We start from the raw sequence: 12,591 nt of genomic DNA on the forward strand, positions 1-12,591 counted from the left end.
AAAGAGGATACAAAAACGCAACCAAATGTGCTGCAGAAGTTGGAACACCCCAAAACCAACATATAATACTCATTATCTGGTCTTCTACACTACAAGGAGAAAACTCCGGTAAAAATGCTAACAATCTTTGCTCACACACAATGGATGTTAAGAGGGCAGTTAGCACTCAGAACTTTCATACCTTACATTCAGAATAATATATCAAGAATTGAAAAGAGCATACATAAAAGAAGTTAAGACACTTCCACAAAGTTTCAAATATTTTCAACATGAATCATAAAGCATTTGTAATATGGGATGCATCATTTGATAAAATCTTATGACATGACATGACATCTAGATAATTAACCATAACTAGAGAGAGAGAGAGAGAACTCCAATAATCATAGCTTATCAATTCAAATTCTCCGAACTTCACTTTCCTACAAAAATAGTTAATGATTTCATGCTGTGTTTGACAATTTCTCATCACAGATATAATTTGCTTATTTAAGAAGCTCACACAACATTCCAAATATCAAAAAGACTTTGAAAGCAGGGCAATGATTTTTCATATCTACCTGCAGGTGGAGCCTCTTCCCATTCAACATTTTCATCTTCATCATTTTCATCACGTTTGGACTTCATTCCAACTTGACGCTCAAATGTACCATTAAGACCATTAGAGATGTTAGTGTTTAACAACTCCTGTTCTGTCTTGGCAGCTTCTTCTTGCTCCCGTTGCCTCTGAAGTAGAGCAGCATAATAGGCTTTAACATATTCATCCTGCAACACAACCAGAGAGTGGAAATGAAGTCAGATCTAAGCATCAAAGAAATAAAAGGTGAAGCACACAAGATTCAAATTAAGATAACAAAAAATTTAGGAATTCATGTCTCTGCACAGGCCTGTAAATTCTTTGCATCATCTTTTCCAGTTGTTGACTTTTTGTCTTCTGATAACTCTACAGCTGCTGAAGTGCCCTCCATCTTCGATTCCTGCTTGACCTCCCCACGCTGCTCTTTTGTAAGGTTCATCCCTTGTTTGATCATCCAAGGAGGCAAGACTTTCATAGGGGAATTTGCATTCTCAGATTTAATATCCTCGCCTTTTTCTTCAATACCAGAGAAGGCAACTTCAACCTGCCAAGAAATGACCATAAATTGTTTGAATACAGTCCAGTTGACAATAAAACTAATATTATTTTTTCCTTTTCTGATAAGTAATAGTAAATTTTCTTAATCATTTCGGGAAACTAAGCCATCCTATGCTCAACTATCAGAGTAAATATTTCTCTTGAGAATATATGTTATCATAGGAAAGTCTACTGGATTTTTTCCTAACCACAATAAGACAAAGCTGAACACATGATGCCTCTGTTCACAAAGGAAAAATATAAAAAATTCCAAGTATACACGACGTGTCAAGACTGACTCAAAAAGCAAGAAAAGAGTTTTGGTTACTGTCACAACAAGGCTATTAAATATCACATTCCACTCTGATTAAAAGGTTAATGATGGATCTACAAAAGACCTAAGAATGAACCTAAATGATGCATTATTTGAGGTTAAAGAGAGATTCAACCAAGAATAGACTCACAGAAGTAATCATGAACTCTATCATACGGGGTCAGCATCACTTAGAACTTTGAAGCACGCATTCTAATATGTTTCACATTTTTGGAAACCTCAGCAAGGAAGGATATTTGTCAAGGACATATCCTGTCGAATTGCTTGCTGAAAAACCAGACCTCACTTCTTATTTCCACAATCCATAAGCAAAACTTTCACGCATCCTCTTCTTGTTTTCAATTCCAAAGTTAACTGTGATTATTTTAACTACAGGAGTAATACCGCTATCAAATACTCAGCTAGAGCATGAATTAGAGTTAATTAAGTGTAAGCTCCAGTCTAATCGGGGTCCATACCTAGGGCTCCACTATGCATTAGCATTTTAATGAACTATCAAATCAGATACGGACAACAGCTTTTGGAATTAGAATTGATCCAGGTCAATTGTAGATTCTACAAGTAGGACCAGAAGTATCCCCTGCTGCTATCGGGGTCAGCTTTTGCATTTTATTTTCTGATAGAAGACGGCAACCTCCTAAAAGTGTTTTGGAGTTTCAACACAGGTTATTCTTGGGCTCGATAAAGTTCTCACAGGACTCGGGATTCAGATGATCCAATAGGCTAAAAGTTAAAGCATTGGAGGAATAATTTTTATTGATTAAGCATATAACATTATACGAACATCAAAAGGGGATGCCGCCCATGTACACAGGTTAAATCATGATAACCTATAAAATCCAAAATAAACTTGGACTACATACTCAAATGACAAAAAAAAAATCAAAAAATAGATTCTTACAAATAAAAAGAATCTACAAAATCAACAAAATACGTCTAGGTTAGGTATAATAGCTCTTCAACTCCTTGAACGGTCTTGTTTCACTCTAGCAGCCACGCCTTTCGTCTCTTCTTTCCTACTTTAACTCCCCACCATACAAACATGACTCTTCCCACATCCCTAAAAAAATCCCAGTTCATTCCAAATAAAGCCATCACCAAACCCCCATATCAGTAGACACCTTGCAATGAATAAGCAAATGATCGGCCGACTCCATCACCTGAACACATGCAACACCAACAAAAAATAATTGCTATCTCCTAAGAACTAAGAAACACGGACACTTCTACATAGGAAGCATGTCGTGTCCGACACTGATACTCTTCGAACACTCCTAAATGCATGTCCTACACTTCTTCAATGTGTCCTAATTCAAAAATCAAATTCACAATATTAGACACTTTATTGACACTTCATGTACACTTCAGAGACTCTTTTTGAACCCTCCAAGCACGTCTTACGTGATGAATTCCTTCATAATAACAATGTTATGCATTCTTCAAAACACAACTTATGCACTAAGAAAGTTTTGAAACATTTATAAGATGAATACATCATGTGTTAATAATGTTCTATAATTGTTTTGCATTTTTTAGAATGTAAGCATTACATGAATTAGCGTTATATTTAAGTTATGAAATATATAATTTTTTAATGTAATTAGCATTATATTACATATTTTTCATTATCTTTGAATAAATTAATCATTTATATGATATATAACAAATTTGTAAAAATATAAAATTTTAACTTGTCCCAAGTGTGTCGTGTCCTATATTTTGTTTTAAATCGATGAATCTTCTCATGTGATGCATTATACACAAAGAAAGAAATCTTGGATGGAGCCCTAGTAACCTACTGCCCTAAGGAAAATTCACTCTTCTACTTCCCAATAAGGCTTGCTGCACAAAATGACTTCACTTCAACCCTCCCTTTCTTCATAACACTCCACATAGTCTTCACCTTTTGCAATACCATGATACCCATAGAGGAGGTTGACAACATTATTCAATTGATCCACCTTTCAATCTTGTGAATTTCTTGTTAGACCAACATCCTATAAAATCTCACTACCTGAACCCACGCATAACCACCAAAGCTTCTCTATCAATGGTAAGGAAATCGGTAGGAAAAGGCCTCTCAAGTGTCTCATTTCCACGCCACTTATGGCACTAGAACTTCACTCTATCACCCCTAACCACCTTGAAGCTAGAATGCTTTAAAAAATCTTCCCCAAACAAATTGACAACCCATTACAAAGCCCTCACCTCACCCATGAGACATGTTCACATCTAATGAAGCCAATCACTCAAGAGCTGTCATACCTCCAATATATATCCCTCTCATAAGAAAATTTCTGGAACCATTCTCCCAAAAGGGTCTGTTAAAAATACTGAACCGCCTAACGCCATACCCCTTCCCTTGCTAAAGTGTGGACCATGTCCAAATCTTCCCTTGCACCACCCTACTAATCATCCAACTCAACACTTAACTAACATGGACAACAAATCAGATAGAAAAATCTCTTATCTCAAACCCCTCTAAGTAGAAAAATTCAGCATGTGATCCATTCACACAAACCTAAAACCAAACCTTAAAATACAATACTTCATCCTTCACCTCTATTTATCTCCAAAACCCATAAACCCAACAAATATAGCTTAAAGTCCTAGCCTAAGAAGTACGGACATGGACACGTGACACAACACAAACACACAGACACGTAAATTTTCAAAAAATATAAGACACGACACGTTGGGGACACGTGCAAAAAATATAATTTTATATATTTATTATATGTCATATTTTTAAATATTTAATATATATTTTATGTGAAATATTTAAATTTATTAACTTTTGTATGTTACTTTAGTAACGTTGAAAATTTTAATTTTTTTGAAAAAAGTAGTCCTCAGCGTGTCCTTAATGTGTCCGTAGCGTGTCCCTAAGTGTCCGACTCTTTCCAGCATGTCAGACACCCGTACGTGACCACCGGAGAGGTGTCTTTGCTTCATAGGTCCCAACTAAGGGTGTTCACAAGTTGGATCAAGTTGGGTTCACCACATACCCGTCGCTCATGCTGTCCATCTTAGGTAGAATAGGAAGTCATCCGATTTCAACCAATTACATGTTCGAAACCAGACATTGCGTTCAAAAAAGATTGGTTAGGGGTCGAAACCAACCACTCATCTTCTTCCCTAATCCTCAAATGACCAAGATCAAAACCCTTTGGCATCTTTCAAGAACAAACAAAGCCCTTTGTGGTTGCAAAATCATGTTTCAGAGGGGGTAAGAGACAGAAACTAAAAGGGGAATAGGTGAAGGTGCTGATCTGATTGTCGTCGTCGTTGTTCTCATTAAGGGACTGATTTGATCGTCGATGTCTGATGTTATGACCGTCGTCTGATCCCATTATCATCGATGTGGTATGTCATCATCACCTAACCTTAAACTTGAGTGGGAGAGACAGAGATAGTGAGGTATAAGCGTTTGAGAGAAAAAAGGGAAAAAATAGTTGAGAGAAAAAGAACAAAGAATAAAGTTTGAGAGATAGAGAGAATATAGGAAGTGGGAGTTGAAAGGTCTGAGTGATGGGATAGAGAGTACGTGGAGAGTTGGTGATAAGGTAGGTAATAAGTGTAGTATGACAGTCCAATAAGAGGGTAGCACGTGTAAATATATTACTTATTTATTTTTTCAGTTGGTTCAGGTTTTGTGGGTGATGCGATATTAAACCCGTAAATCGACCATGAAACTGAAAATTCATAAATAAGCACCCGTAGCCAACCATTTATCTTATCAAAATCAACCGAATCCGATTTTGCTCGTCGGTTCAGTTGGGTCAGCTTACAAATCAGCCACACCTTAACACCGCTTAATCTAAGAGTCCAACACACTTATTGGCCACCAGAATAGGAAAATAAAACTACCATAACTCTTTGCTCAATCTACCTTGAAGTTAAATGCAAGATAGTTAGCTTAGGAACGACTTTTTGACTTGCAAGTTTAAGGTTTCAGATCTTCTAATAAAAATTTCATCCCTTGATAAAGATGTCCTACTATTAGCTTCATCAACGCCAACAATTGGATCCTCATGCCAAATCCTACCCAAACCGAAACAACAAACCTCTTTGACCCCATGCCTCTGTATTTATCTTTGAATTCCTTGAGGCCATGTTTTGAATCACAGGCTATGGAAATAGGAATGCCATTACTAGTAATAAAATTCCTGTGTCAATTCTATTCAAGCGTCTGGTTTGCTTTGGAATCTTTAATGGGAAAATTTAAATAGTGGGCCAAATAGCTAACATTCTTCCAAGAATGTGAGATTTGCACGGGAAAGTGGGGGGATCAAATTCCTAATTAGCACGGAAATGTGATTCCTGGTGAAATAGAAAATCAGGAATCACTTTTCTATTCCAATCCATTCCAAATGCTAGAATCATGGAAACCCGTAATCACATTCCCATTCTCTCTCAAGATTTCTATCATTCAAACATAGCCAAAAGATGATAATATTTCACAGATGCAACGATGCCCTGATAAGTCTAAACCAAACTTCCTTCAGCCCTGCTTCTGACTTAAAGTAGCATACCCTCAGCGACCACCAGCCTGAGTACACTGGTTGATTGCCGAAAGATTGCCTCGTTTGGGAACCCTCCATTTTAGCCAAAAAGTTACCAAATTAGCCAAAAAGCTAACAACTCATACCAAAAAGTCAAAGATTCTCTTTTCTCTCCACTTTTTGCACATCTTTCTGTAAAAAGCCAAAAAGTCATCCCAAACATACTAGTTTTTTTTAGCTCATATTTTAGCCAAATAGCCAAAAAGTTACTAAATTAGCCTGTTCCCAAACGAGGCCTAATGAGAGAAAGAAAAATCAAATATTTCCATACATTGAAATACAAAGAAAATGAGAACCATGAGTGCACAGTGCATGTGTGTGTGTGTGTGTGTGTGTGTGTGTGTGTGTGTGTGTGTGAGAGAGAGAGAGAGAGAGAGAGAGGAATCATTGCCACACAATCCCAAATTTCAGACAAAGATTGAAATACATACTGCAAGAACTACTAATGTTGAGCAAGAGTGAAAATGTAATATAAAATTACATTTCAACTTTGTTGGCTCAATTAAGATTAAAAAACCCAATCATTAACTATTAGTCCGCTGTTACCTTACACAAGCAAGAACATGGTACACCACGTATTCTAGATGACATTGTTGGTAAATGAGGTAGTTCTCATCATGAGTAGTCCCGCCTCTCTTAAATCAAGAGAACTAGTGCACTAGTTGTTAATACTATTATCAAAATTTATTATATTGGATTAAAAACATTTAAGAGCATTTGAACTAGTCCATCTTCTTTATATTGAGTTCTTGACTTGATATGGTCCTTCTCTATTATCCTTTCACTATATGAAAATTAAGATAACAGAACAGAATTTGGAATGACTTGACTGTCTTGAAATGAGATCACTAAATGTTTGTGAAACTGAAGGGCTTGATTCCACACGATCAACACATAGCTCCATCACCATATTTAAATTAGGAAATGACTTTCCAGAAACACAGAGGGCTGCCCAAGAACCCATTCAATTCCATGGGAAATTTTACTTATTGATGGCAAATAGAGAAAAATCAAAGAAAGGACAGGTACTGACTACCAAAGATATTATAACATTAATATCAATAATAAATGTTACCAGTAACACACAAGTACAGAGCACTTCATATTGAGCAGACCTCTTTCCTGTTCTTTTTTATTTTTATTTTTGACACAAGAAGGATGATTAAAAGGCTACCTTTGTCTCTCCAACAAATGGCATAGGCGTTCCACCAAACCCAAGCCCCTGTGAAGATTTAGAGGAATCATTGGCACTAGAATCACCATTTGCAGCGCGAACAGCAGCATTAGCACGAAGTTCCCATGCATGAAGATTTCCAAATTCAGGAGAAGGCAAATCTTTTACTCTGCTGAGTTGATCCATTAATGGCTTAAGCTGTTCCTGCACTCATTAAGATTGACATAAGAATGGAAGAAAACCATGTAGAATCTGTATAAATACAATGACCAGGAAGAATTTTCAAAAAGCATAAAGTTTAAGGTCAGTGTATTCAGAATCAGGGAAGAATTTTGCATAACTTAAACTCATGCACAAATATCTATCTAGAGATGCTCATGTATATCCTAAATTATGGAAGGTGAGCATTCTGGAGCCTACTCATGTTAAGCATCGACATTTCATTTTTTTCAGCACCATAAAAAGGTATTAAAAAAGACCCCTTTGCATAACTGTAGCACGTACTATTACCCCGTGATGGTCCTGGAGCGTATTCTGGACTCCATGCTAGGAGGGATACAGTGATATAGACCTAACCTTTGACATTATTTGCAAGCAGGATTTATACTAAAGCCAAGAACTAGCTTTTCACGCTTACAGCCTGGGCATTAACTGAAGCACCAGGTAAGGACCCCCACAACCAAACCCCTACAAGAGGAATATTTTGTGAGGTCATGTTCTCATTAGATGTAGCTCATAGCTCCACTGTCTACCAGGAAATTCAGCTTCAACAAGAACTAAAACTCCATTAGGCTGAACTTGAGCCCAAATCCACTCTTTGGTGAGCCTTTGGCAACAATTTCAACCCTGATCTCTATTTAGATTGGAATTGAGTTGAAGTGTTAGGCAACCAACAAACCCAAACCCAATTTCAATTATGAATATGATAAATCTTATCTTAATATTTCACATATAAAATTTACGATTGGTCAGTTGTGACATAATTTAAGAAAACAATGTCATAAAAACAATCCTTATTTGGGGCAATATGACAACCCTGAGCAATTTCATTCATTTGAAACCCAATTAACTGCTCCATAGCTGTCTTGTTTCTACTCTGCTCCATGGCTGTTGAGTTTCTACTGTCTTGCAGCATCAACTATACTCACTCTTCCAGCAAACTCAGACAATACGCATTTCTGGGAATTTGAAAGCTCTAATCTAGTATTACAGGCAATTTTAGTGCTTGAGTTGCTATCCTCGGACCCATGCTGCTCTGCTGTATCTTCCCCTTCTATCCTTCATGCCAAATGCTTAAAGAGATCTCTAGGCTTAGCTAGTATAGAAGCTCTTTCAATATCAGGCATTTAATTTCTTCAATTATTCCTACTGCAATTCATAATATTTTCTGCAATCACTCTACACACTATGAAACACAGCTACAAGATTAAATAAACAAACAAGGATAAATTACACTTACCTCCCCTCCCCTGAGGTTTCTAAAATGGCATTAACCTCCCTTACGCTTTGATTCTATGTTTCATATTAACCCTAAATACAGGTCTGTTAATAGAACTGAAAATGATGTCATTTATTCATTTTTCTAAAATGCCAAATTTACCCTTAATTATGTAGAAAAATAAGTTTAAAAAATTTGTCATTGCATCCAAACAATCCAATACAAAAACGCCCTTATCTCCTTCACTTAAACCCACAACCAAAAATTCATCTCTCTCTCTCTCTCTCTCTCTCTTTTTCATTCTCTACCACCATGGAAGCACACACCACCACTGCGAAATCAAATATGCTTTCTCCAGCCTCACTTTGGTCACCAAAACTATATCCACCATGTATCCTCTTGTACCCTTGCTTATCTTTTCCTACCCTTGCTTATCCTTTCCTAAATGACCGTTGAAAACTCCACCTATATCTTTGGATAAACCTCTTAAATTAGAAGGCCAACTAACTATCTACAAGTTGACAATTTAAAACAAACTTTTCTAGTAATTAAATATTATTTAATGGATGAGAATGGGAAAATTTATAATCCCGATCCAGCCCAACCCTTGGAACATACTACAGCCCTAGGTGGCGAAGAGCCGACATCAAGGTGCCAAACCTTCAAATCAATGTTTCTCTTCTACAAGTACTTGTTGCATTAACTCATCTAGTTGCTCCCAAAATTGTCTTTTAATATGTTCTAAATTCTAATCATAATTGGGGTGTATAGTTGCTAATCACATTCATTATGCTTTCTTCAATTACAAGCTTAATTAGCATTATTCTATCTCTTATTCTTAAGACTATTACAACCTTATCTTTAAGATGATTAGCTACAATTATCCGTACATTTCTATGTCTGTCTTTACTAGTACAGTAAATTTTTATACCCAGTGTTTCCTATTCTTCTTGCTTTATTACCAACCCACTTAGTTTCTTGTAAACATGCTATACTAATCTTCCTACTAATCATAGTTTCTTGTAAAATATGTAATCATTATCATCTATTATATGACACATGGTACTCGAAACCCTCCAGGCCCCCGACCAGGAAATTATCGAAGACTAGAAAATATATGTAATTTTCTAGGTATTTCACGATCACAAGCAATAGTAGGTGTACTTGAATATAATCCAAAATCATCAAAATCTATAGTATCACTATATGTTCATTTGATGAAAAACAGGATAAATTTAGGAATAACACAAGCACCTTGACGCGATGTGTGACACCAGTATGATATATTTGAAAACATGATAATATGCAGCCATTGCATTCCCACTTCACCAGCGATTTATAAAGAAAAATGTTGAATTTCTAATACACTGAAGGAGAAGACAAAACAATAACAAATAGAAAACTAAATTCAAACAGAAGTTGAATCTCATGCTGGGTACAACAAAATGTGCCCAAAAATAAAAAGAATGGACATAACCCAGGTCAAAAGTTACACTCAAGTATCACTCCAGTAGACAATAATTCAACACAACACAATCAACACACAAACAAAAAGACCGTGTATTAGCTGGGCAAAATAAGCAAAGAATTACAGCAAATGTAGTGTATTATTTTAATAATAACAAACAATAATTTCATTCCATTTGATAAATATTACACTTTGATATCAAAGTTACAGCATTAGTTCTCAAATTCTTGTTTTTTTGAAACAAGAGTCTGGCCAAAGGAGGGTTGAATTCGCAACATTAATTCCGGAATAATGGTGTGACGTCCCAGGTTTTCAAACCAACTTAATTATGCTTGTTTCGGGTTTATTATTTCAACTTCAAACTATTATTTTTGTTTCCAAAAATTTTGAGGATCGTGTAACATCTCTACATTTGTTTCCAACCTTGTTTCATGTTTTTAAATTATCCCCGAGTTAGAATCTTCAATTTTCAAGCGTGGGAACAGAACCAGAGAGTGTGGAAATGTCCCGGAGGCATTTTTGAGCAACAGCCATTTCCGCACGTGCGGTTGGGGAAGCTCGCATGTGCGGATTGAGTCAAACAGGATTGGTTTTCTGGGAAGGCTCCCACACGTGCAGAGACGGAAACCGCACATGCAGAAGTGAGGGACTGGAACTTAAACTCCCCTGAAAGGATCCGCTTGAGCAGCTTAGAGCCACCACTTGTGCAGAATGGACCACTGCACATGCGGCCAAGGGGCCCGCACGTGCAGACGAGCGCATCCCAGACTCGAATTTCGTGCCCAATTTCATAAAATCTAAGGCAAACACCCCCTTTCCTTCACTTTTTCACTTCTCTCTCTCTTCACTCTCTCTCTCTCTCTCTCTCTCTCTCTCTCTACATTTCATCTTTTTCCTCTTTTCTCTCATCTCTCTCTGTATACCACCACAAACTCCTACTTCTCTTGATGTAGCAAAATCCATTGATTTCTTGACCCTAGTTCTTGAGGTCATTTTGTTGAGCGTTGCAAGGGGAACATTTTTGTGTGGTGAAGATCGGATGTCATGAAAAATTAGGACTTTTCTCTCATTTCCTCTCCTAAGTTTGAGGTAGGGATTTCCTAAGTTTAGTGTATGTGTTTTAACTTCATTATTTGCTATTTTGAGAGTTGGTATGAATTTGAGATGAGGGTTTCTAATATCTATATTTGTTATACTTAAATAAAAGGGGGATTTCTTAAGTTTCTTCTTGAAATTTTTATTGATTGCTAAAGATAATGAGTGGTATTGAAATTTTGGGGAAAATATTATTTTTAAATGAGAAACCCCATTTTTTCAAAACCCTAGAATGTGTTGAGATTGAGAAATTGGTTGTGTTGTTGAAACTCCATGGAATTTTGGAAAAATTTATTGTTGGGAGAAACATATGTTATTTTGGACATTATGGAAATTCTTGGTGAATTCATGAATTTGAATGAAAAAGGGAAATTGATGAAAATTTGGAACAACAATAATGTTTCTTGGTTGAGTTGAGAAAGAGGAGGTTGAACATATGATTGTTACTCCTATGTTGAATTTATTGAAGATGCATGATTATGTATTATTTATTGTCTCTTGAAATTATATTTTGAATAGAGATAATTATTTTGACAATCGGTGGAGGGTTGTATGGATTATTGTAGAACTCACATGCGAACTAGGTAAATTGGAATATTTATAAATTCATGCATAGCATTGCTCATCGCATAATCTTATGATTTAAGTTTTTGCTTTGAATTTGAGAAATTGGCTTTCGAAATTGATTTATTGGAAATATTCAAAATGTGTTGAGTTTGGGGTAAATACCTTGGTGAATTTAGCAGGGGGTGTAGAATTGAGAATTAAGTTGGCTTGAGATCCATGGTGAAAGTCCAAAAATACGTGCGGAGTAGGTATCAAGTTCCTTCCAGTTAGGAACCGATAATGTGGTTTTGGTAGTGCCTTGAGGGCCTACTTGCAAACAACTTGCCTAAGGATTACCAGTGCCGTATTTACCACCCTTGTTTATCAAATAAATGATTGAGTTGATTATGTTTTCGAACAAGTGCATGGCATGGAAAGGTTTCAAAATGAGGAAAAACTTATATTTTTGGCATTAACATTTCATATGCATTGCACATCATGATGTTAAACTGCATGCACTTTATTTAGATTATCTCTGCTGGGCATTGAGCTCATCCCTTAGTGGAAACCATTTTCAGGTGATTGTGGCGTACCTCCGCCAAAGTGAAGGCGTGGAGGATTTCTTCTGGAGCGCAAGGCTCGGTTTTTTATTTGTTTTGTTTTGCAAGCCATGGGATATCTATGTATGGGTTTGAAAACCATGTCGTGTAATCAGGAAAAGCCTTGGAACTTGTAGCCGTTAAGGCATTATTTTGTATTTAACTTGCTTTAACTTCTCTCTCACATGCTATAGATTCATGTTACAAGAATAGTGAATGTATTAATGCATGTGGTTTATTTCCTAAATCTTACCGGGG

The 12,591-nt window shown here is 36.4% G+C and overlaps 1 protein-coding gene across 1 annotated transcript in view; it reads right to left on the bottom strand.

Annotated features, from left to right (window-relative positions):
- LOC114311302 (Transcription factor TFIIE, alpha subunit) overlaps positions 1-12,591 on the bottom strand; it is a 28,672-nt gene that overhangs the window by 5,407 nt on the left and 10,674 nt on the right. Inside the window, exons 8-10 of the mRNA XM_028257421.2 lie at positions 7,188-7,391; positions 888-1,121; positions 561-765 (exon numbers count right to left, since the gene is read on the bottom strand). Coding sequence (XP_028113222.1) covers positions 561-765; positions 888-1,121; positions 7,188-7,391 — 643 coding nt within the window. The remainder of the gene's footprint in view (positions 1-560; positions 766-887; positions 1,122-7,187; positions 7,392-12,591) is intronic.

Source organism: Camellia sinensis, chromosome 5 (genome assembly GCF_055761805.1).
Source record: "Camellia sinensis isolate YWXY chromosome 5, ASM5576180v1, whole genome shotgun sequence".
Lineage (NCBI taxonomy): Eukaryota > Viridiplantae > Streptophyta > Magnoliopsida > Ericales > Theaceae > Camellia > Camellia sinensis.